The 26,856-nt window shown below is 31.9% G+C and overlaps 3 protein-coding genes and 1 non-coding gene across 4 annotated transcripts; 2 read left to right on the plus strand and 2 right to left on the minus strand.

Annotated features, from left to right (window-relative positions):
• The first annotated feature begins 6,750 nt into the window (after positions 1–6,750).
• On the plus strand, positions 6,751–8,215 carry LOC143619080 (uncharacterized). Its single transcript, XM_077091100.1, has 3 exons — positions 6,751–7,013; positions 7,645–7,760; positions 7,853–8,215. The coding sequence occupies exons 1-3, from the start codon at positions 6,793–6,795 to the stop codon at positions 7,969–7,971; spliced, it is 456 nt and encodes a 151-aa protein (XP_076947215.1). The 5' UTR covers positions 6,751–6,792; the 3' UTR covers positions 7,972–8,215.
• Positions 8,216–8,989: 774 nt separating this feature from the next.
• LOC143619081 (putative 6-phosphogluconolactonase 1) lies at positions 8,990–10,599 on the minus strand. The gene is made up of 3 exons (XM_077091101.1): positions 10,293–10,599; positions 9,581–9,716; positions 8,990–9,473 (listed from the first exon to the last, which is right to left on the minus strand). The coding sequence occupies exons 1-3, from the start codon at positions 10,463–10,465 to the stop codon at positions 8,991–8,993; spliced, it is 792 nt and encodes a 263-aa protein (XP_076947216.1). The 5' UTR covers positions 10,466–10,599; the 3' UTR covers position 8,990.
• Positions 10,600–17,334: 6,735 nt separating this feature from the next.
• TRNAW-CCA (transfer RNA tryptophan (anticodon CCA)) lies at positions 17,335–17,406 on the minus strand. Its single transcript has one exon. It is a non-coding gene; the product is annotated as a tRNA-Trp (tRNA).
• Positions 17,407–24,345: 6,939 nt separating this feature from the next.
• Positions 24,346–25,006, plus strand: LOC143619149 (uncharacterized). The gene has a single exon (XM_077091152.1). The coding sequence runs from the start codon at positions 24,371–24,373 to the stop codon at positions 25,004–25,006; it is 636 nt and encodes a 211-aa protein (XP_076947267.1). The 5' UTR covers positions 24,346–24,370.
• The last annotated feature ends 1,850 nt before the right edge of the window (positions 25,007–26,856 follow it).

Genomic DNA, 26,856 nt, shown 5'->3' on the forward strand with positions numbered 1-26,856 from the left:
GAAAACTTTATAATTTAAGTATAAAGTTTGGGTTAAAAATGTAAACTTCAAATACTTATTTAAAACTTAAAAGAACTTTAATTATCTTTTAAATGGTTATTGAAACTTGAGGGACCAGAAATGAAAATAATTCAAATTATATTATTAATATACCCAACCCTAGCCGCCCCCCCCCCCTTCTTTGTTCGTTTTTCCGGCGGGGCCTCCGACCACCGGAATCCGGCGCCAGAGGTGGCCGCCACCCCCTTAAAACATATTTTTTTTTCCAAATTAAATATATAAAAACGATTTGCTGTCAACACTAAACAATAACTAACTATTTAATTGCGTTTAACATCCGTAAATCACCCCGTAATCGTTGCCGGAAAATCCGGGTAATCAAATCAAGGCATTTAACGCTTAGACGCTCCTTCCCTTAGTATAAATAGGTGCCTAGACCTCTAACCAACTCTCTCACACTTCTCATCCCCCCTCTAATACACCGATTTGTCTGTAATTGGGAGCTCTCTTTCTGCTTTTCCGGCAAACTTAATCTCGGCCAAACTAAAACGTATTAAGATATTTGTTATATGCATTTGATTAGTTTTGATCCAATAAAAAAACCCTATACTAATTTAAACACACATGAAACAGAAACTGAGATTGAATTATTAGGGTTTATGTTCTTCATGTGAAGAAGATGAACCTGAAGTATTATTTATGTATAATGATTCTTAACTCTTAAACGAATATCCTTCTAGTTCAACTGGTTAAAACTGTTACGTTGTGTCCAACAGACCCGGGTTCGAAACCCGGGTCAAGCGTGTTTGTTTGTTTGTTTTTTTTAACTGTTACTATTATTATTATTATTATTATTATTATTAATACCATATAACCATAAACTTATAATATATATACAATATTAATCAAGTATTAAACAGATGTTCCACCCAAACCAGTTGGTTATCACTCAAAACTCGTAGCATTGAGACCCGGGTTCGAAACCCACCCGGGTCAGACACTTTATTTTTGTAAACCAGTTTTATTAATTTGATAATTTTTATCATTTAAAAACCATAAATAAATCATAAAAGTATTTTTAAATAAAATAAAAATTATGTAAATTTAATATAAAATATAACTCACCATTTCACGCTTAAAAACCAAGTTTCTCGTTTTCATAAGCCGCTATTAAAAATCGTTTAATAAACGTAAAGTAAACTTTAAATTCCTAAAAAAAAAATCGTTTTGTCAAGACAATACTCATATTTTCGACTTGTAATCAATGGTTCAAGCTTTTCGGAAGTATAAACTCCATATTCTCGCCGTTAAGCTATTTATATTTTATTAACAAACAATTACCGTTAAACATAAATAATAATATAATAATCAAATGGCCGTAGAATTGGTAATAAATTATATTAAAATAATAACTATCTTCTAAAACTATTATGCAATTAATCAACTTTAAAATCCCGTTAGAATAGCCGTTAAAATTCGTGTTTATTCTTATTTATAGTTCTTACGGATTGACCGCTTCGGTTTCCTTTGACGCCTTCAAGTTATTCTTATTCCTTTTTCACTTCAATTACTAAGGTGAGTTTTTCACCACCCCTTTTTAATGTTTTAATGTTTTGGGGTAGCATATGTATCCTTATAAAATTTCAAGTATTATTTCTTCTATTACCAAAACTACAATTCGTATATGGACTTGTGTGTTACTTGTATTACTTGCACGATTGGGAAGCCTCATTAAGTATGATCATACGCCCCCCTTTGCACTCCGGTCCATTTGTATCGAGTGGAAAAGGGCCTCATTATCCAAGTACGTTGGTTGTTACCAATTGGAAAGGACCTTACTTGCGTGATTATCCAAGCACGTTGGTTGTACCAACTGGAAAGGACTTACTTGCTTGTTTATCACATGTCTATGAATTGTATGGTTTTTATGTACGTATTTAAACTGTGGAAACTCACCAGCTATATTTATAGCTGACCATATTTTATACATATGTTACAGGTACCGTGATTAGAGGTTGAAGTATTGAAGACACTTAGATTACTTAGGGTATTTCAATAAAAGAACTATTGTTATGGTTATGTTTTGGTTTGAACTTGTATTGTTACTTTCGAACTTGTGTTACTTGGCTTATTAAATGAATTAATGTTATTATGGTCACTTAATAGTGCCACGTGTGTTTAAGCAATCTGTACGTCACACTCGGGCATTTCCGCTTAAGCCGGGTGTTACATAATGTATTGTACAATTAGCTGTGTACAACTAAGGAAGGGCATTACCATTAACGGCGAGAGAAACCGACTCCAGGTGAGTTCTAGCCCCTTTATCTGTGTATGTTTTCGGGGCTGTGTGCATACTCCTATGTGGTAGATAATACACTTACTTGAATGGTAAAGTGTATGATGCCTGTATGATTGTGTATTGAATGTATTGTTACATAATGATTGTACGAACGAGTATGTATATATATTTATAACTAGAAGATAGGTAAAGTATGCACATGTGATAAAGGTATGGTTATTTGAGACAGAAGGGACCAGACCCTCATAATATCTGAGATGATAGGGACCAGACCCTCGTAATATCTGAGATGATAGGGACCAGACCCTCATAATATCTGTGATGTTAGGGACCAGACACTTATAATATCTGTGACGTTTAAGATAGAATAGCTTATGGTATACCATAGGGTTTTATGAAAGAAAGTATTTAAGAACGTATGCATGCATGTAAAGTATGTATGAAAGAAGTAATAGTAAATAAGGTATGAATACGTATCTCCGGACACGTATGAGTATGGTATGAATGTTATGTATGTTAATTGATTAACTAGAACTCACTCAGCGTAGCTGACTTTTAGTATGCACGCAGGCAAATAGGTTGAGGCAGCTGGCTTGAGGAGGGACACATGATATGAACGGAAGAGACTGGCATCTACGAAGAAGTGTCATGAATGTTTTAATTAATGTTTATGGAAAGACAATTTTGTATGTTAAGACAAAAATGAATGTTTTATAATGTGATGTTTGAAGTTTTAAATTATTCCGCGAAAGTTTTAATTAACTCTGATTTTAGAACTGTGTTTATGAGTAAATCCAACACCAAAGTAGGGTTACTAGGAACGGGGCCTTATAGGTTGAATTCGACGAATTCAAGAACAATACCACGATTTGAAGAACAATCATGCAATTTAGTGCAACAATTCTTGAGCAAACATGGAAATGCGGGATATTCGACCTCCTGATGTTGATTTCGACCCACATGGTTGCTACGATATTTTAATCCCTAAAGCTAACTATTATGCATTAATCAAAGAAACGATTTTAGTTTTTTTGGTATAGTTCGGGTTTAGGGAATTACACTGAACATTTTACGAATGAATTCCATCATGGATTGAAGTAGCAAAAAAAAAAAAGAAAAGAAAAACTGAATTAAATTAAACATAAAATTGACAAAATTTCAAACTTTGGACTAAAGTAGCAAAAGTATCAAACCACAGGGACGAAAATGACCATTGACTAAAAATAAACAGGAGAAAGACAAAAATACCCCTTAAACTAACGGCATAGTTGGATGCCGTTAGACGGGGGGATGTAATTGGCCAATGTTTAAAACTATAAGGACTAAATTGACAAAATTTCAAATTTTGGACTGAAGTGGCGAAAGTAGAAAACCACAGGAACGAAAATGACCATCAACTCTTTTCAAAAAGTTAATAAGTTATAAGTTAGTGAAAATAAGCAATCCCAAACACCCTCTTAGTATACATATCTTAGTTATTCACCATCACAAATACTTATATGTTGAAAGTAATCACTTTCCCATTGCTAGTTTAATAGTATTATAAAGTTTTGATAATGTCATCTAAATTTTTTTAAGTATTAAAATTGTTTTTAAGTTAAAATTGGTATTTTTTAAGTATTATAATTGTTTTTAAGTTACCCATATGTATTAATTTCGTTAATTATAAATTTATATATCCAGTATATAATGTATATATGTGTGAACCCTCGGGTGGGCAAAAGTAAAATTGCACTAATTTTGACGTTATTTTACTAATCTCGTGAAAATAACGTTAAAAGTGGCGGAAGGTTAATCAGGCATCATGTGGTGGCGTTGATAGCCGAAAGACAAGGGCACATGCACCGATCAGCCGGTGTCCCGATGATTGAGTGCTATGTGCCTTATGTCCAAGGCTTGATGCAAAACTACTATCGAGCCGGGGGTCTCACCGGAAGCAGTCTCTCTATCCCTATGGGATAGAGGTAAGGCTGTCTACATCTTACCCTCCTCAGACCCTACCATAGCATTGCTATTGGTGGGATATACTGAGTACGATGATGATGATGATGATGACGACTAATTTGTACTGAATTGACAGCCAAATCTTCTGAGCATTTGGAAAAGCACAGTGGTGAATTTAACATTCTAGACAAACCTTCTATTGAAAACTTTACATTTGAAAAGCAGAACGAAAGTGTTCTTTTTACAAGTACAAATATGGATTCAGCTGTACCTGATTTAGAAGATTCAACAAGTGTTGCACCTGATAGTTTTGAGAATGATCAATGCGAAATCATCGATGGTGTTAAAGATGATCAAAGTACTTCCACTATTGATTCATGCACCCGTGAAGTGCGCCATGATGAACGAGAAGTAGATGGTTTGACTTCAGTTTTGCAGGGTCAAAGCATAAGTCAACACGACAAGACTAAAACGGTGCACAATGAGGAAGTTAAAGTGGTGCCTAATGATGAGATAGATAATATATTTGAACTTGTGGGTTGTTATATGCTTCCAACACCAATTTCAATGGCAATGCTGAGAACAAAAGGGGATGAGGTGTTTATATGTATTTTATGTGGCTATTTGATGGAAAATGAAAGGATATTGTTTATTTACAAGACATCAATTGAAGGAGAAACTAGAGGATGCCCTTCTTTTATTGGTCACACAACAATCATCTCACCAACTTCAATGAACGCATCTGGTAAACAAGTAAGTTAAAAACATTCTATTTCTATAAAAGGTGCAATTTAGACCCGTTTTGCATAAAAACGGGTCATTCAAGTCAAGTTGGTAGAACGGAAGATTCACCCAAAGTGTTTGTAAAGGCTTAGACCATCTAAATAGCTTTATAGAATATCTAGATTTTTATATAAATAGTATTGCTTATTTATGAAATTATAAAGGAACGGACTTAAAAAGTATTGGCGAGTTGACTCAATCCGACACAACTCGTTTGACCTGTATTAAACTATTAATCTCTTTTGACTCATTACTTGACCTGGTTATTTCGCCACGTCTAATTAATGGTCTAGATGCTTATGTTACTTATTTTTAAAATTAATTACACAGATGGTCCATGTGGTATGCATGGATAACAGTTTTGGTCCATAAGTTTGAAAACTTACATATTTAGTCCAATTGTTTTCCGGTTCGTAAAAAAGATGGTTCCCAAATTTGATGGACGTTGACCTTTTTCGTTAACTAGGTGCGAAATGACCAGATGTTACAAATCTACAAACTAATGGACTAAATATGTAAATATTCAAATGTGGGGACCGCAACTGTAATGCATGCATACCACAGGTACCATCCGTGTAACTAATTCTTATTTTTATTTTTCACCAGATTATTTTGGATAGTTCTAGTTTACAGTTAATTCCAGATGGAAAATCCCTCGTTTTACTGAACAACATTAAAGTTCCTTACTGCAGGTTTGCTACACGAACATAGATATTAGTCATAAATTTTTAGTTTACTGTATGTGTGACAAATGATAATTAACAAACTATTACTATTTCATGTTATTAGGGAGGGCAGTGTGAACTGTAAATGTTTAGTTAACAGCTCGTGAACCATTCGACGGGAAGCTCTTTTTTTAATAAACGAACAAACATGAACAAAATTTATTATTCATTTAGTTAGAAAAACAAACATGAACAAATTTCTTCGTTTATTTATGTACGTGAACGTTTGCTTATTTATGTTTGTTAAAGTTTGTTTGTTTACATTTGTTAATATTCTTTTAGTTTTTTTTCCTAGTACAACTTAGTCTAGTTTTAATAACCTTTTAGGCACAACACATTGTTACTCACGTTACTTTTAACCGGTTTTAGCTCATGCATGCTCGTTCGTTCATCTATGTTCAGTTATGTTCGTTCGTTTACGTTTGTGAACCATTCGGTTATACTGTTAACAAATGAACATAAACCAGCACGTACATGCTCATTTTTTAACGAACACGAACAAGAAAATTCCGATCGTTTGATTGTTTGTGTTACGATCGTTTGTTTGTTTAAAGTTAAAGCCATTGGGCCTAATCATTTTCACAGTATTTAGACTAGGCCCGGGTTTTTCGGCCCGCTACATACCACAAACATACAATTATCTTGAATTTGACTTGCATCTTTGTTTACAATTTCAGTTCTCCAATAGACCAGTGCCATTTGTCAACATCTGATTGCATGCCTAATTGTATAGTTAAGATGAAAAGAATACCAAAATTTCCATCTCTCATTGTTGGTCACAGTGCATTTGGGGATTTTAGCTTGTGGTAAACATCTTTTTTGAACTTGTTATTTCATACTATCGTTAACTTATACTGAGGGGCATTTTTGTCATTTCTGAACCTTTTGAAATTATACAGGGATTTAACAAGAAGAACACTTGTATCCAAATTTTCAGCTCCAACTTCATTTCCCTCCTTTATTCCAATCAGTTTATTTCGGCATCCTAGTCAACCTTTATCCACCTCAGATGCTTGTAGGAAGAAACAAGTGGAAGACATCATGGAAGAAACACAAAGGTGGTGCTTAGAACCCGACAACCATGATTCTGTTCCAGTAAACGAAGGACGCCTGTCACTTGTTCTTCTTGTCTCATCTGCCTCAAGTCATGATCCTTTTGATGAATATTCACATCAAGATTTGGGAGTCGGCCCAGCTGGATCGTGGCGCCTTGCATTGTTGGCGAAAAATAAACTGGTTGCTGAAAAACCTTTGGATCCAAGGTAGATGTTTATCAATGATTTCTTATTAGCTAGAAATTAATCCTATAATTCCATATACGCCCTTACAAAGTTGAAAATTTATTATATTAATATATGCCCTTACAAAGTGATTAAAGTATCAAATATACCCAATACATTAGAAACAATGTAATAAATGACCATTTTACCCGTTTTTCTAAAATTTTAAAGTTTATACATGCCTATGTTTAACTATATATTTTTTTATTTACCCATTTTTTATCCATAAGTAATAGTTCTCAAATTATAAGATTGCTTATTGTTCTATTATCATGCTATTATACATTGTTTGGTTATCTGATTAGAGTTTGATTATCTAAATAGAACACACATATTCGATTGTTCGATTATCTATCGTTGAGAGAACAAACGACGATAGACGACAGTAAGGTTTGCTTACTTATTGTTGATGTCGATCAAAATCCAAATAACAATTAGAGTTTAAAAAAATATAATGGAAAGGGGTAGAATGGTCAATAAGTTTTGATCGGCCATATTTGAAAATTTTCAATTTTGTTAGGGTATATGTGAAATTAATCCCGTTAAGTAAATCCTTCTTGAATACAGATGTTTGTTTTTGTGTGTTAACCAAGATGTATCCTGTTCTATGCAGTGCCACAGTCGTTGGTGCATTATCGGGTTATGGAATCATAGGTACGTGTGACGGCTCTTTGTACATATGGGAATTATCTACTGGTACCAAGCTCGGTTATCTCAGCCATTGCAGAGGTATGCTTATAAGTGCCAGTATTTTGGAAACTAATGAAATATATATTTAATAAAAATGAATATTTTTTTTGGTGTTATGTTGGTGAAACCAGGAGCCAGGGTGTCATGTCTGGCGGCTGACGACTCAGACTCCGGTGCGTTTGCAGTGGCTGTTGATGGCAACCAGCTGCAGGTATATGCTTCTAAAACATTGGCAAAAAGAAAAACATAAGCAGGCAAGTTATTTTGTTACCTAACAACTATAATGTGTACAGTTTCTGTTTGAAGTGCTAATATTTTGTCTGTACGACCGTGCCTTCGCTCTCACGGTAAAGTGCTAATGATCACACACAAGATAAAAAGATCTACATTGCTTACCTGATGTATCTTAAAGTGGTTATTATGGATGGGTTGTGTTAACGGGTCTGGGTTGAAACGAGTAATTTTATTATTGGGTACACATCGGGTTGGGTTGACTTGCCAACATTTTTCGTGTCCATTATTCTGAATTTCATAAATAATTAGTGTAATACAACTATATAATAGAGTAAGCTGTGGTTTTCGTCCCTGTGGTTTCATTTCACTTGCAATTAAACCTGAATTCACTAATCTCGTTAAGTCTGGTCGTTAAACCCATCAGCGTGTTCTTCACGTGAGGGGCAGTTTTGTGCTTTTCTCCCCAAATAAACCCTAGTCCTAATTCGCAAGCCCCCTCACGTGGGGCTGGGGTGTATTTTGGGAAAAAAGACAAAACAGCCCCTCACGTGAAAGACACGCTGATGTGTTTAATGACCAGACTTAACAGGATTAGTAAATTTGAGTTTAATTGCAAGTGAAATGAAACCGCAGTTTACTTTATATAATATTATGATTACATCTAGGTAGTTAAAGTGCAGCTCGCAAGCGCAAAAAAATAAACTCACTCGCAAAACGAAAAGCACAATAATAAAAAAGCATATAATTTTATTTGTTTGGCTAGTTAGATATAGTATATGACATGGACCAGCAAAGTGACCGGTCGATCTATTTGACCACTTTTTACAATTTATTTTTCTTAAAATTTTATTTGTTTGACCGGTTGGATATAATATATGACCAACCGTTTATGAATAAATGGTTGAAGTTATCATGTCTAGATATTAGCAAGCACTAAAGAGTATATTATGCGCGTATAAATTGTAACTATATTATGTATAAAAGATTTGAGTACACTATTATAGAAGTATTTTATAACTTATATAAAATTGATAACTAAGAAACCCTTATGAGCTTTAAAGCAGCTTCAACATCTAAAAACCACACCAATTTCCCTACACAAGGTTGAATCATCCTAGCTGGCAAAACCGGGCATTCGGGGCCCACGTCATCGATTGTCATGTGCACAACCTCTGCATTCATGTCACCAGGTGCTACTACCACCACGTTGGCGGCAGAGTTGATTACCGGCAGGGTGAATGTGATTCTTTCAGGTGGCGGTTTTGTGGAGTTAGTGATACATGCCACCCATTCGTTTTTTTCTTCAAGGACCGGGTGGTTAGGGAACAGAGATGCCACGTGGCCGTCTGGGCCCACCTCGAGTAGGATCAGGTCAAACTTTGGGCAGTCGTTGATGTCAGAAACGTTGACCACTCGTGTTTTGACTAGCTGGCGAATGACAAACTCGTACTCGTGGGCAGCTTCTTCTGCGGTGAGAGAATCGTTGATGGAATGCACATGGCTCGGGACAATAGGTAGCTGCAAGTGCGAGTTACACTGTGTGACATGATATATAATTTAATCAAAATTTATATAATATCCTTCAAACCATGCACTTCGAACCCAAACTTGTACAAATATATTACCTTTGACAAAAGATGATCCTTGGCAAGCTTATAGTTGCTATCGACATGATTCTTGGCTACGACACGTTCATCTGCCCAAAATACATACCATTTTGACCAATCTATCGTCTTGTTATAGGGAGCTTCGGTGAGTTTCCTGTTTTCATTCAATACAACATGGTAATACTCGCAAGTGTTTGAAGTATGAGTGTTTATACTATATACTCCGATTCAGTCTGCTTTATGGCAACTTTAGCTGAACCGCTAACTAAGGCTTTGGTAAACAAGCAAAATCGGCAGAGTTATTTTGGCTATTTATTCGTTTGACAATTTAACGATTTAAATTGATTTTTTATGCTTTTCTAATCATAGCTTATATTAAAGATTTTAAAAATGATTAAAAAGGGCTCATGATCAACTGAAATGAAATATATAAATAAAATAGGTCAAACGTCTAGTTCAGTGTACGGTCCAAGATTCAAAACGAACCAAATTCATAACTAAGGATGACTTGGGTCAACGTTTTTAGAGGTCTAAAACGAACTCTTAACATAAAACTAGTATCAGATTTTAACTTGCATGTTTTTGTGTGTGCTCAAATTAAGTTTATGGCTATATTCTTATATATTATATTCATACTTTCTAAAATGAAACTAGCTATTGTTATATATGCATGAATCTCAAACTGACCAACTTGCTTCGGTTTAACAAATCTCTAACCTGGAAGGCATACCTCATCAAGCTAATAATCGATCCACCTGACAGAGCAACGGCAAAAACTCCATGATCTTTGATCGATTCCTCGTATATTTCTTCTATATAATCAGCCAAATCCGTGCTAAGTTCTTCCAAACTTTCATGAATTCTCACCTCCATTCTCTCTTTGGTTAATACTTCAGGAGCCATATTTCAAGAAAACAAAAATCTGTGTAAAGATGCTTACAAAGTTAACAAAAATGGCTAATGAAGATGATGATAGATGTAAAAATAGACAAAAAAATGCTCCAGGTTTTGGATGTTTATGATACCATTGTCCAAAACAATTTGTTGTATTTATCAGTTTGTTGGCTTATATCTTCTAATAAAAGGGAGAAGATGTCAAAGTCTTCCCTATTTAATATTTGGTTTGAATATTTGTTTTATATAAACTTATAACTATAAATATATTAACAATAACTATGAATGTGTGTAAATAAAATAATTAAATAGTTGTTAATAATAAATGAGCTAAGCTTAAGTTTGAAAAGCTATTCTTGAGTCGTACTTAAGCTTTAAATAAATTGAATGAACTAAGCTCAAACTTGACTGGTTTAACTTAAAGGTTTAATAATTTCTAATGTTGTGAGTGAACGTTTGAAACTTTTAAAAGAAATTATAAATTTATAAGTTTCATACGTCTACAGCCTGTTCGTCCTTAGGACATGTCCTCAACACATATATTATTAAGTTGTTTGCTATTATAAATTTATACATGATATTATATTATTATTATTATTATTATTGTTGTTGTTGTTGTAACTATTACATAAAATAATAATAATTTTTATTATTTTTATATAATTAACAAGCTCCTTTAATCTCTACATTCTATTTGAGATCGCTAGCTCAGCGTGTGAAGCTCATGCTCGAATTTACATATTTACATCCATGCTTAAAAGTTAAGGTAAACTTGAATAACACACATCGAATACGCCATTAGTTTTAAAAAAACAAGTGACGGAAGCTAAAAGTTTTAAATAAAATAAAACCCACTTTAAAATAAGGAAATCCAAGATTTAGGGTTGGTCTTGTAGGTAAGGTTTGAGATTAAGACATTGTTTGTTATTAGTAAGTATTCATAGTTTTATATCAAAAACGTGTTACATGACTTGGTAATAAATATACTAGATATATCATCATCATAAAACATATAATAGTAAAAATCAAATCCTACAACATGACAAATCTAGACTTCTCTATTTTAGGAATTTGTCGCTATCACAAAAAGGAGATAGACGTTAACCAATTGTGTAGACTTTAATGGTTTTGATACTTTTGGGACGAACATCAATCACTCAAACCATTGATTTGTCCATTATTATTATTATTATTATTATTATTATTATTATTATTATAAATACAAGTTTTTTACCTGCGTGTTGTGGCGCGCAGGTGTGCTAGTGAGTTAAACTAATGGTGGGTGTACGCCTTGTCTTGTAGTTCGTGACATATGATTCGAATCTATAACATAACTATATAAATATAATCGTTTGGTATCATTAACGATAGTCTATTTACAAAAGTTTTGACACCAAACACATATAGTGAATATCAGAAGAAAGTTTTATTTGTTTATAACTTTTGAAAAGTCTTAAGAGATCTTTGAAGAGTTGCATGTTAAAGTACAAACTTTGTGATAATGTATTTAGCAACATGTTTAATATATGGAACAAAAATCACAGCCCTTGCTTAGATATTAAACCTCTCTAAAGTATAAAAAGCTCTATGCATACCAAATAAAACAAAATAAGAAAAAAGTTAGAAACATGTGATATTCACCACGTAAAGCAAAATAAGAAAAAAATTAAAAACATGTGGTTCATATTCAAAGTTGATAAATAGTTGATTTAGTGAGCATGTGAAAAAATGATTTTTAATATAGGTTTATTGGATTTTAATAATCTTTATTTACTGGTATTGGCCGATAATAATCCCTATTCATTTTATCACCACTGGCGGTCTCAAATTTAAAAAAGTTGGCCTCCAATGGTCCTCCGTTAAAAATGACTTAACGACGTTATACTTTTTTCTGAATTTCAAACTAATGTTTTAGGACTTTTGATCGAAAAAAGGATACGAGTCGATTGATGTGAAAATTCGTTCGAAACGGTGCTCCAAAACGATGAAATAATGCTTCAATTCGGGTTTTTGAACTTACAATTAACAAAAATCAATTCGTCTGGATCACCGTTTCGAGCTAAGTTTTACATCAATCGACCCGTATCCTCATTCCGATCAAAAGCCCTAAAACGTTAGTTTGAAATTCGGAAAAAAGTATAACGCTGTTAAGTCATGTTTAACTGGGGGTCAACTTTTTTAAATTTGGGACCGCCAGTGGTGATAAAATGAAAATGGATTATTATCGACCAATACCAGTCAATAGGGATTATTAAAATCAAATAAACCTTTAATATATATATATATATAATTGTTCTTAGCTAAAGTTTAAAATGAAAAGCAGACAAATTGTAAGATTCTAATGCTAGGTTTATAAGATATGCTCTAAAAAAAATTTATTGATCTTTTAATTGAGAAGGGATCAATTTTGTAACTTTTGCAATTCAAACCAGACCTCATCAAGTTTGAAAATTTTTGTGATTTTAGGAGCGATCATAGGGGCTTTCCAAAAGATACAATATTTGAGTGAGGTTGATGAGATCAAAGTTGGAATGTGATGATATAAGCTTTAGTGATTCGAAAACAAGGTCAGCTGATTATTCAATCGAGGGTAGATACAAGGTGTTTGCGAAAAAATCTTTTAGAGAACAAGAGAATGTAACTCCTCAACCCAAAACTAGTGAACGTATCAGCCTATCAAAGACATAGATCTACCTTAGTAGCTCAAAAATCCAATGGCATCGAGCAGTAGCTCACTATACATGCTTGGATGCATTGATTTATCGATTAATTTCTACATACTTGGACAAAAAAATGTCATTATTTGACTAGTTTTCACATGCTCGTTTTTGGCTCACTAACGAAAAGTCATACACCCGCCACTACGTCATAAAGGCCATCAACATGTTTTAAACGCATTGGCTGTGAACAAAATAAGAAGTTTACAGTTACTCGTTTTTTAAATGAAAGCAACTTATAATTGTGATCTTTTAATAATTTCAACTTAAGCTCACGCGCACACATTATAAAAAAGAAAGATATGTCTAAAACTAATTAAAAACAATACAGACAATATTAAATGATAAAATAAAACCCAAAATATGTAAAATTTAATATTCTAGACTTGTGTATATCTAAGTCTTTTCGTTTGGAATATTATATGCCCACTCCAACATAGACGAATGGCTGCCACTATATCTTTATAATTTATTTATTAAAATTTAAAAAAATAAAACTCAATAATTTAGTGTATATATTGGTGTGTATCTTATCCCAACACGTAACATACATCTTTATTAAGAGAATTAGATGCATGTTCTCCATGCATTTATCTTTGGAATCTTACTAAAATATGATATATCAACAAATCTGGAAAAAAAATCGAAATTCCCAAATGTTAAATGTTGATAAATAGGAATCAACAGAAAAACTAATTAAAAAAAATCCAATTGAAGTAACCAATTAAGTCAGAAATCGGTAATTCACACACTTATGCTTTATTTTCATTTTTTATAATTTGGTTATAGTTGTTATCTATCTACCTATTCTAATAAAGTAAAATAAATGTGGACACTTGTCATGTTTTGGTTATTTCTCACAATTTTTTCTCTTCAAAACTAATATGTAATAAATCAATAATTATTCACTTTTCTTTTACACTATATTTATATAATATCTATATATTTTTAAATATAAATATTAACATATTATTTTACTACACATTTCAAAATACTTAATGAATTTCAAAAATCAATAACAAATCATGTTTCTCAAATAAAAATTGTTTCGGGTTTTTTATGGAACTTAAATAGGGTCAAAAGTTGGTAAATAGATTATTTGGTACAAATTAACTACATTTAGGTCAAAATTTGTTATGGGTCAAAAATGAAAATTTTGAGTATTTTTAAAAGCTTGAGAATTCAAAATAGATTTATCGTCAAATTAGTTATGAGTTCAAAGTGTTGACTTTGAATGTCAAAAGTATGAAAGTTAGAATTTTAAACATGATTCGGGTTTAAAATTTATTTTTAAGGGCATCTTTTAAAATAATCAAAAGGTTCGGGATTTGGCAAACTGACTATTTTTCCCTCTACTATTAAAATGTAATAAAAGACTGCGAACACTTTCGACATACCACCCCCATGTCTATTAATGCTTCTAACTTTTATCAATTTTGAAATATTTAACATTAATTTTTCCTTCAATAATGATCAGAACGTTGTATGGGAAGCATGTTATGGAAAACTATGCTCAAATGAAACAAAATATTCACAAAATTGGATGGGTTAACATGTTATTTTTTATGTTGTCATTATGACAAAGTCGAGAAGCCCTCTGAAACTTATCAAAATCTTTTTCATGGTGTAGCTCAGAAAAACATAGCTCTTGAAGAACATCCATTGTTGCAATTTAATGTTCTACCTTCCTTTAATGAGTGGTAAATTGATAAATATATCAATAAAGGTGACGCTCATTTTGTATTTAGACTGAGTGGTTAGAACTACTATCGTATGAGAAGCTTTATTTCCGAGATTGGTTCATAACCAAAAGTCTTTCAATTATACATATATGGCACCGTGAATGAATTTTTCAATAGAAAGAAATATTCTCGAGTACGTTTTTGCACAAGAATTTTTTTATTAAGTTCATTTAAAAAAATAATTTTGTGATATAAATAAAATCAATTTATGTACACATTATATAGATACAAGCATAGATGTAATACATTTTTTTCATATACGCTATGTAATTATTTGTTTTACTTATAATTTTATAATTTGAATTATCCCGTGTGTGACACGGGCTGTAAAACTAATACGTGTATAATTTAAACAAAAAAACTAAAATATACCAAAATTTGTATTCTTTCTAAATATTTAATACATTATATATGCCAAAAAGTTCTGTTATATATATATATATGTAGGCAAGCTTAGAAGATAACAAAATAAAAAGTGAGAAACTGAGAAACCATGTCTTTTACAAGTAAAGAAATAATATAAAATCTGATTTCACATTTAAAAAATTGGTTTTAACATAAACTTCTTTTTTGAAGCTTTTGCATATATTATAGAAGACATTCCAATAAAAAAATTTAATTTTATAAATTTTTGTTTCACCTTTTCTTAAATGACCTTAAATTTTTTTTTTTATTAAAACGAATTCTACATGTGTTTATATATAAATGTTTATATATAAAAGCTTAGAAAAGATTATGTAAAAATGACTTTTTTATTTATTATTTTTTACATGTAAAGACATGGTTACTCAATTCCTCTATTGGCGTGTTTTGCGCCATGTGACGCCACGTCACCATAGGGCTTTACACAACTAAAAGTGTAGTGAATAAAGTCTTTTTCAATCATTACCTTATTATTATTATTATTATTATTTTAACAAAAATAAAACAAATAAAATTCATTAAATAAATAAAATCCACCAATCACTGAGCAAATTATTTCCCCATCCAGCGCTATATGAAAAGCGTCCCAACCTCAAATCAACCAATAGAGCCCCGAGAGTGATGTGTAGGACTTTATGAGAGCTTTATAGGAATGGGAAAGTGCCCGGTACGATTGCTTTTACCCCATATATATTCTTCCCCTTCATATATTGATTTAGCAAACTTGTTACCAAATGTGTTTATCAAATAAGATGTGACTAAATCGAACCGTATGCAATAGTCGAACCATCTTTCCTTGTTTAGCGACCTATTCTCATGCTTGTATGCGAACCGGATAGCCAAGAACCACATTTCCTGATAACCAAATTAACCAAACGGTTTGTAAATGAGCATACCGTTTACAAAAATCAAAACAGTCATTATAGGCTCAATATTTACCAATATTCAAACCGGCACATGCTCACCCCTACTTTACTAAACTGCATTAAACACGTCAAACTCACAATTTTTAAACAAAGATAAATAACAATAACAAAGAAACCCCAATTTGTTATATTCAATCCCTATTAAAAACGACAACTAATTATCAATTGTATATTCCAATGTCGTGTATCAGCTAAACTAGTAACTAAGCTAGGGATATTTGTATACATCACACTAGGGGTGCAAACGAACCGAGCTCGACTAGGCTTGAGCCCGACCCGACTTGTTTAATTTACACGGAGCTCGAGCTCTATTTTCAAAGCTCGAACTCGGCTCGTGAGTAGATTTTCAAGCTCAAGCTCGGCTCGTTTACTATTTATTAATTGATTTTTATATATTTATAATTATATATATATATGTGTATATATATATTTTTTTTTCAATTACAATTCTATGTATAAATTAATATATGTATTTAGTTATTTTTATAACACTATATATATTAATTAATAATTATTAAATATATATTAAAAAATTATATAAATGACATGCTCGTTTAGGTTCGCGAGCGGCTCGAGCTCAATAAGTGAAGCTCGGGCTCGAGGGTTGATTAAGCTCAGCTCGATCGAGCTTTTTCACGAGCCGATCTCGAGTAGTTTGTGAGCAACTCAGCTCGTTTGCACCCCTACTAAATACAATCGGTCAGTAATCAGGGGCGGATCTTTGTGTGGGCCAAGCCGAGCCTCAGCCCACCCAGCTTTTTCGTTCAGTAATATAATATTTTTCTGAAAAAAAATTATATGTATCGAATACGACCCATCTAAATTATTGTTCAAGATCCTTCGACCTAGCCATATTATGTTTTCAAGATCTGCCACTGTTGGTAATTACCGACATATCACCGAAAAATAGTTAAAAACCATAACATTTTCCTTTGATCGGGTAATCTGTCCTCTAGCACGTAGATTAGTGATGACTGATGACTGTGATATTAATATTATTCCTCACACAAAAATATAAGCAGTGTTTTAAAAATAAACAAAAATTAAAAGACATTAATATTTAAGAAATTTGAACCCGACGTGAATCTAACACGCAACCTTCTGATCTGGAGTCAGACGCGCTACCATTGCGCCACGGATCCTTAATGCTTGTTATTTCATTCAAGTTATTAATATTCATGTAGACCACGTTAATATGTGAATATGACATGCGAAAGTTATGTTATCGACATTAAATATATATTTTTTATTACTGAAAGATAGTTTTATCGTATTATTGATCATAGACTACATAATAACATATTTAACAAAATAATCAAAACTGAAACATCTTTTGTTCTTTGTGTTTTGAGTTAAATGTCATTTTGTGGTTTATCCAATTACGCAACTTTAGTACCGTATTTGAATTTATTGCAAATGGCTACCTGACTTTTCTAAAACTTGCAATTTTAGTACTTTTTTCTAACCCCGTCTATTTTTTTCCGTTAAGTCAAGGGTAAATTAGTAATTTTGATTATTTTATTTATTTTCTCTTTTAGCTAAGTGCCATTTTCATACCTATGGTTTGTTCAATTACGCAACTTTAGTACATTTTTTTTGAATTTATTGCAACTTGATACTTTAATTAGTTTTGGATAGATAGATAAACCAAAAGAGACATTACATATTACATATTACAATTAAAAGATAACTAAATACATGATAGAGGATGAAAAATAATGATATGTATAACATATTTTTTAGCCTTTTGTTCTTGATTGCCAATTTAGTTGCTCAAGATCCAAGTTCATTTTAGCCATTTTTCTTGCATTTTTTTTATGTGCGTTGATTTTTTTTCCAAAAGTTTGGGTATGATAACAGTAGCTCTTTAACACATCGGAGGATCAAGCTAAAACACAATCACACAACTTCACACCTCTTAGTATAGCATCAATTAAACTTGTAGATGAATGGCGGTTGACAAATCACATGGACAAAACAATATATCGTAATTTATTGAACTTAAAGATGAACAATGGTTAGGGTTTGAAGGATCAGTGAGCGCGGGAGGGGAGTTGATCTGTTCATTTAGGGTTAGAGATGATCTTTTAATTGTAATATGTAATGCCTCTTTTGGTTTGCCTATATATCCAAAACTAATCAAAGTATCTACTTGCAATAAATTCAAAAAAAGGTACTAAAGTTGCGTAATTGGACAAACCACGGGTACTAAAATGGCACTTAATTTAAACAGAAAATAAATAAAATAATCAAAATTACTAATTTGCCCCTGACTTAACGGACAAAATAAACGGGGTTAGAAAAAAGTACTAAAATTGCAAGTTTTAAAAAAGTGAGGTACCATTTACAATAAATTCAAAAACGATACTAAAGTTGCGTAATTGGACAAACCACGGGTACTAAAATGACACTTTAACTCTTGTGTTTTTTATTCTTCGGTCAGCTCTTATATAAAAAAAAGAAGTGGGCCGTATCAAGTCTAGTGGGCCAAATTTGTTTATGCCCAAGAATAGCTGTGAAGCCCAGTTTTAAGCCCATTCCAAAGATGCTTTAAGTATTATAAACTAAATTAGTTTGGGACCCGTCTATTATACCAAACTAGATAAACTATTAACGAATAAAGTGATGCATGACATAAAGATTATCCATTTGATCTCAACACACATAGCTTGAAACTGATTATATAGAAACCGGTTTGGAACATATTGATATCGTATGTATGAAACTGGTTAGTAATTATCTCTATCAAAACCGGTTAATCGAACCGAAACCGACAATAAACAAGTTTTGACTTTTGCTGACCGAATAAAACCGGTTTAAGGTTTGAAACCGGTTTGTGCACCTCTAACACACACACACATCTTGGCTGTTCAGTTGAATATGCAGAATGTATATTAAAGATTATTTACATGTGCTCTTGTTTAGCAACACTATTATTATTATTATTATTATTATTATTATTATTATTATTATCTGCTTTTGGGAGTTATTACTTATAAGTCTTTGGACATACATATGCACATTTTAGTTGAAACAAATTAAAAAAAATTAATAAAAAAACTTCAAATTTTAAGGAAATCAAAATTCGGTGATACGAGTAATAAATAAAAAACAAATTTCTTGACCAAATGGATAGATATATACATGACAAATGAAATATTCATATAGATAATCAAACTAGATAGATATTTACCATAACCATTTCTTTTTTCTAATAACTCATCACTCTTAACCCTAAAAAAACACCACATAACATCAAATGATCAATCATCAAGATACAGTTCACATGAAGAAGAAAGCAATCCATGTCTGAGTTGTTCATGAGCCTTATCGCTAAAAACTCAAGTAACGTTTGTAAGTTAGTTCCCCATCCACATATGCACCTACTTTGGTTCTCAAACGCTCCATGAAATATGAAAATGTAAAATCTGGAAGCAACTTTATAACACGTTCTACTACATTGTCCCCTTCGTACTCTTGATTCCATCATTTCTCTCCGGTGTAAACTATCATTTCTACATGATGGTAAGATGATAACGGTGGCTATTTAGACATTCTTCCACGCAACGATCTTCTAAGCAAAAAAGTATCAAAAGAATATATTCAAAGCTTTTAACTTATAGGTTAAACCAAAAAAATTAACTTATTGGGTTTTAAACCTAAACCAAGGGGAAATGAGCTTGTGATGAGCCAAGCCAGTTACTTTCGACATGCTTGTTTTATGCCACACAGAAAGATTGTGTTATTTTTGTTTTGACATGCCTATTTTATGCCCCACAAATATATTATGTTATTTTTGACATGTCTATTTTATGCCCCACAAATATATTATGTTATTTTTGACATGCCCATTTTATGTAAGATTTTTACAAGGTTTTTATACTATAAGTATCAAAATATATCTCGCAACTATTTACTTAAAATAAGTTATAATAGATTATCATTTTATATAGCTTAGTGTTATCAATTCAGAAAAAGTATATTGAACCCATGATGGTTCTAATGAGGCATCCCTATGACTGGGCCTAGGTCTAGAATGTCAGCCTAACCTAAGTGGGCCTGATATTGGTAAATCCAAGTAAAGGCTAGCCCGTTAGGGTTAGAGCCCATGCCCCCTCCTATAAGTAAGAAGGGTTATCCTCCTATACAACGAGGTTAATCTTCCTTCTTCAACCTTTTCCTTTCTCTCATGTGCTTTACACACTTGTATGCACTAAGAGCTCATAACGAAGGAAGTGGTGGAAAAAAAGGACCCGAAGCAGCTGAACCAGGTCTAAGAAGATGAAGATCAACATTACCATAACCAAGAAGAGGGACCTAAACTAAAATCCCATCAAGCTCAAGATACAGTGACACCAACCGGTGTGTTTGTCTCCACGCGAAGACACAACGAATATTCAGTCAGTGTCTACTCAGTTCGTTATGGTAACGTCACTCGTTATACCAATACTAACCTTAACAAAACCCAAAGTTATAAAAATTGTATACAAAAATAACAAATCAAGAGCAATGCCTAATCGATTGCAGATGAGGAACAACGACAACCAACAAGTAAATCAATGAGACAATGAAGATAGATAACGAAAGAGAGGTGTGTTATCAATAGTTCATGGATTAGGTCATATATATATATATATATATATGCATATCTATACTCTATATCAAAGAATAACACTTTTGCTGACCTGTTGCGCTCACATTGCTCCTCAACATTTTTAAACCCATTTTTGTTATATGGTATCCCATGGGTTAGGTCTGACCAGTTTCTTTCAAACAAGTTATGCATGCTTTAGTCCATATGACCGGTTATCCCCTCTAATGAGAAACCCTAACCAGTAATTCATCCTTACCATTGCCTCGCTACTTGGATATTTTTCTGCCATTGGACTTGAGCGCATTTGGGAATTCGGTTTTTTTAGTTTTTAAGCCTGTTATTCACTTGATATTTTGTTGTATATTTGATCAGTTTACTTCTTTTGTTTAATGGAAATCCCAAGTTTTTAAAGTTTTAATTTCACGCTTTTCTTAAATTGTGTTTGTAGCATCCCGACTAAGGCGGAATATGTCGGGGTGGACATTGATTCCTCAAAACATCACTAACACTAATTAAAATGACAATATTATTATTTCATATTATTAAAACAACTCATCACATTTACATGATTCAAATAAAAGTAACAAAATTCAGTACATCAAATGATATCTCAAACATGTTTATTAATTGAAATATCCTAAAGGTATCACTAAACGATCTTCAAATCCTGAGTATCTTTAAGCTGTAGCATGTATAAAAAATTTTTGTCTAACACAAGATTATCTTCAAATCATAAGAGTTACTGTATATAATTTAAAGGTTATGATTCATATTTCATAGTAATCCAACATAAAACTAAATGCATGGAATGTAGAATGAAATAGAATATAGACTAAAAGATTAATCCCTTTCTCTTTGGTACAAAGCCAAGTTACCAAGGACGGTAGATTCATCTCAAGGACCATCCCACTCTTGAGGCTTGTATTTGGGTTAGAATATCTACCACCAATAACCAAAAATAAACACATAAGCATTTAGCAAGTAGCATGTAAAGCATGAACAATTATGAAAAGATAACACACATTGACATTAGAATGAATCGTAATTGTATTTGAAAAAATGGAATAAATAGAGTTGCAGTTTATACGTATGCATGCCACACCCCAAAATATTGAGAAAAACGGGTTATGAAATACTCATTTGAATAACGTTCGAGGATGAAATAGAGTAAAAACGAACTTTCAACGAATGAACCGATCTAACACGGTTCAACGAGTAATCCTAGATAGAATAAATAGATTTAATAATAAACTCAAATAGATTAAAACAACGGATAAGGAAAATCATGAGATTGGTTCTTAAATTGGGTTTTTAATTTAAACTAGTTCAAAAAGTTTTAATGAAATAATTAAGTTAAACGAGCATATATGACTAAAGTTGGATTTTTATTATAAAAATTAGGTAAATATATTTAGTAATAAATTTTAGATGGTTTAATTTAATTAAATTGGGCAAAACAAGCAATTTGTAAATTTAAAGTTTGTTAAGCGCGTGTTCGATTTTGTCGGACTCAAACCAAAAACTAGGTAGGATTTGCTTCTGACAATCTCAGAACGTAAAAACGATGCTTATGATATTTAAATTCAGATTTATAACAAGTTAACGATTAATTAAGCAAAAAACCTCTAATTAGCATGAATTAAGCAAATGATGGAAGAAGAGCCTCATGTTTGACTTTTGATGGTCAATAAACAAGAATCACCAATTGAAAGAAGAAAACCATGAATTTAAAGTAAATTGAAGAGGTATGAAGTTAGAGTAGAGGCTAGAGGGTGTTTATATAGTGTTAATTTGCATCATACACGAATCAATTCGTTAATTGGAAAGATTTGGCCAATAGCCTATTCTTAGAAGAAAATAACGCAACTAATTCGTTTATGACAATTCTTGGTGAGAAAGTTTAGGGTTTTAACGTTGGAAAGGGTCTAGAATCATCCTCGGTCGGTTAAACGAGTTAATTAATGATTTTGGAAACTATTTGGCAAATCAGTTGGCTTTTGCCTAATTTTCGCGATACAACACTCTGCATCGCGCATCGCGAAGAGTTTCTTATCGCGTAGCGCGACCCAATTCAGGTTGCGACTGAGCTTATAGTGTGTCGCACGTTGCGAAAGACAGACAAATGCCTCACGTAGCGCAACGGATAAGGTTTTTACAGAAAAGTTTGGTTTTTGACAGTTTTGACCCCTAGACTTTGATTAAATGTAATTTGCGCATAAAATATACAAAATAGAGCTTGCAATCGAATTTGAAGTATTACGACAAAAATTATAAAAAAAACATCAATGGGCATAATTAATCAACCTTATTAACAAACTAAAATTCCAAAAGTTTTAACAGGTTGAGTTTTCAGGTTTAAAAATTGACGAATGTCACAATGTTGAAGCTTTTAATTCAATGTGTGGATGGAGACATCAATTTATTGTTTGACTAACGCCTTACAATTGCGATTCATCCTACGTTATTTTTTTCTTTAAATTCTCTTGAGGAGATCACATTAGATGTGTATGCTTATTAGGAGGTGATTACTCACATGCCAATGAATTAATGAAAGCTTGACCTTAATTATTGAAACTTAAGTGCTTCATACATATGCAGGAACAATTTTAATGTAATCACTTGGTGTTCTGTTTAATCAAAAGTGTTTTCCTCATTTAGCGTAAGTTTTATTGTTCTATTTTATACATAATTTAAAATATAGAATACGAGAAAGAGAATCTATAATCCATTTAACCTATAAAATAATGATATACTAAAAGTTAATATCTGATTAAAAAAAAGATATTATTTATAATTAAGAAACAATTTTATAGTAAAAAATAAGTGGGTCATGGGTCTCGCCAAACCCAGATAACTTTTAAACGGGTTATAACATCTCATTTATTTATGAAATCATTCATCATCAAACCCTAAGTATATTAATAACTTTCTTACAATATATAAAATTAAAATCTAAAAAAATATATAAATATTATAAATAAAAAATATAAAACAGCCCTCGTAATACGGAGATAAAACCTAGTAAACTATAAACTTATATAGTTTTTCGAAAATCATAGGAAAAGGGTCAATGTAATTCTTATTTTAATTTATGTGTGCATGCATATCAAATCAAATATATAGGATTATTAAATAGTGTAAAGTAAAAACATGAAAAAGATTCAAAAGTGTCCCTCGGTATATTATACAACAAAAAAGATAATTTTAAATATTTCAAAATTGTTATTATCAATATTATATCACATAGTTATCATTGTATTCCTATTCTAATTCATATGTGTTGGGTTCATATCCTTTACTAACAAAAAGGATAATTTTAAATATTTCTAAATTATTATTATTATTATTATTATTATTATTATTATTATTATTATTATTATTATTATTATTACATGGTTATAAGCAAGTATATTCCTATTCAAATTCATGTGTTGGGTACCTATCCTTTACCATATAATATAAATCCCATCGAACAACGAATTATAATATTCGAAACAAATTTCTTTGAAACAATGGCGAATCCAAGTCCAAAACCCGAACAAGAAGAAACATTCACTTGCGAGATTTGCATCGAACCATTTACGCTCCCAAACAACAAGTTCAACGAGTACAACAATAAATGTGCTCACCCGTTTTGCACCGAGTGTATGAGCAAATACATCCAGATGAAGCTAGATCACAACCAATCAAAAATAAGAAGTCCTGCTACACAGTGTAACCATTATCTCGAAATCTCATCATGCCGCCCCAATATAACACAACATTTGTTTGACAAATGGTGTGATGTCCTATGTGAATCCAAGGTGCTACGAGTTGAGAGGGTTTATTGCCCTAACAAAGAGTGCTCGGAGTTGATTTTGAACGAGTGTGACGATCAAACTTTGAAGAGATGTGTGTGTCCGACTTGCAAGAAGCCGTTTTGTTACATGTGTAAGGTTTCATGGCATGATGGTTTTACATGTGAAGAGACCGAAAAGAACAAAGATGAAAACAACGTTGCGTTTGATGTTCTTTACAAGACGAACAAGTGGAGGAAGTGTCCTAGGTGTGGCCATTGCGTAGAGCGTGTTTATGGTTGCCGGCATATTCAATGCAGGTATGGTGTGTACTCGTCGGTCTGGATTGGTTTTGGGCTAAACCGAGGTTAAATTATTAAATTATCTATAGTTATTATTTAAGATAGTTTTTTTTAAGAAAAAAAAACAAGAAAAAAAATATAAATTATCTATCCTGGCAACATATCGTCGGGATAGATATTGAGTCAAATTTTGGTTTAGTCAAAGTTGTTTTGGCGAATTACCAATTGACACGTGGGCCTTGCATTCAACAAATTTGAGATTTCTATTCCGAATTGTCAGAATAGGCTTGGCTATACCGACCGCGTCGGGATAGGTGTCGTTGGAAAAGCTACGGTTTGTTGTAGTGATTTGCCATTTGAGCTTGATTATTTTGTTCCAGAATAACGGATTTAGGTCTAAATTATCTTGTTTATTAATAATTAACCGATTAAACAGCTTTTGTTCAATGTAAATAACATGAATCTTCTTTAAATTAGGAGAATGATAAAACAATAAACATGGATTGTGAAATGTTCATATTGTTTTAACATGACTTCCCTAGTGCAACTTCGACGTTATAAACAATAAATAATAATAATAATATATTTACAGTAAGGTGGCATAGAAATACTAAAAAAACATGTCTAGTAAAACACCACTTTTTAAAAGTCGTCGCAAATACCTAAAAAAATTGTCACATTATTATCATCATTAAATATGATAAAATTCATTTTTTTAATTCCTCCCACCCCCAAAAAAAAAAAAAAAAACTTCAACTCATTTTTGGTAGTTTTTGTCAAAGAACTTGCTTTAGAAATGGCCATTAAAAATCACTCAATCAATAAACAAAAATTAATGACATAAAACTCAAAAAAAAAAAAAAACAAAACAAAACCCTGAAAATGGATGCTTCAAGTTATAAATAAATATAAAAAAAAGTCAAAAATTTTAGTAACTTATATCTGTTTATTTATGTTTGTTTGTGCAGATGTGGAACCATGTTTTGCTACACCTGCGGGAAAGAAAGGTGTTCCCTTAGGTCATTCCATCCCTACATTCCACCCTTTGTAATTTTTTGTGTGGTTATTATTATTATTTGTGGTGTTTGCGTATTGGTGTACGTCAAAATATAAGGACCCTGTTTCACGATAGTCGTGGCTAGCTAGTAATCAACAAGCTGACTTGGGGTACAATTTTATTGTTTATTTTTTATATGTGTACTAGTTTTTGTCCCATGAATTACGAATGTTGTTTTATATTCCGCGTTTCTAATATTTATATATATATATTTTTTATTTTTTTTATTGTAAGGAAGTTAATAATATACTTAGAGCGTGTTCGTTTCACAGAATTCGTTGGAATTCAAAGGAATTTGAATTAAAATCCCATGACATAGCGTGTTCGTTTCGTTGGAATTGGAATCTTAATTCCATTTTGGTGCGTTCGGTTGTCAAGGAATTGGAATTGAATTCCTTCAAATTCCTTTAAATAAAGGGATTCGAAATCCTTCCAAAATGTGGAGGATTTCAAGTGAATTCGTTGGAATCTTTTTTCGGTTTTTTTTTTTTTTTTTTTTTTTTTAACGAGAACAACAAATAAAATATTTTAGTTTTTTTACTTTTTTTGTTTTCGATTTATATTTTTGAGTTATGAATTTTTTATTATTATTTTTGAGTATTTTTTAGGGGTTTTTGATCTTAATAGAAAACCCCTAAAAAAATCAAAAAAAAATCATAATGCAAAATATAAATCAAAAAAAAAATCTAAAAAAATTAAAATGTTTTATTCGTTGTTTTCGTTAAAAAAAAACTCGATTCCAATTCGTTTGTCAAATAAACATATCAAGAATGAAATTGAATTTCAATTCCTTCAAATTACAATTCCTATTGAAATGCTCAGATTCCAAATCCAATTCCTTCAAATTTTAAATCCTATGCAAA

This window comes from Bidens hawaiensis, unplaced genomic scaffold (assembly GCF_021521415.1).
Source record: "Bidens hawaiensis isolate Kalapana, Puna unplaced genomic scaffold, B.hawaiensis_p1.1 tig00002414_1, whole genome shotgun sequence".
Taxonomy (NCBI): domain Eukaryota; kingdom Viridiplantae; phylum Streptophyta; class Magnoliopsida; order Asterales; family Asteraceae; genus Bidens; species Bidens hawaiensis.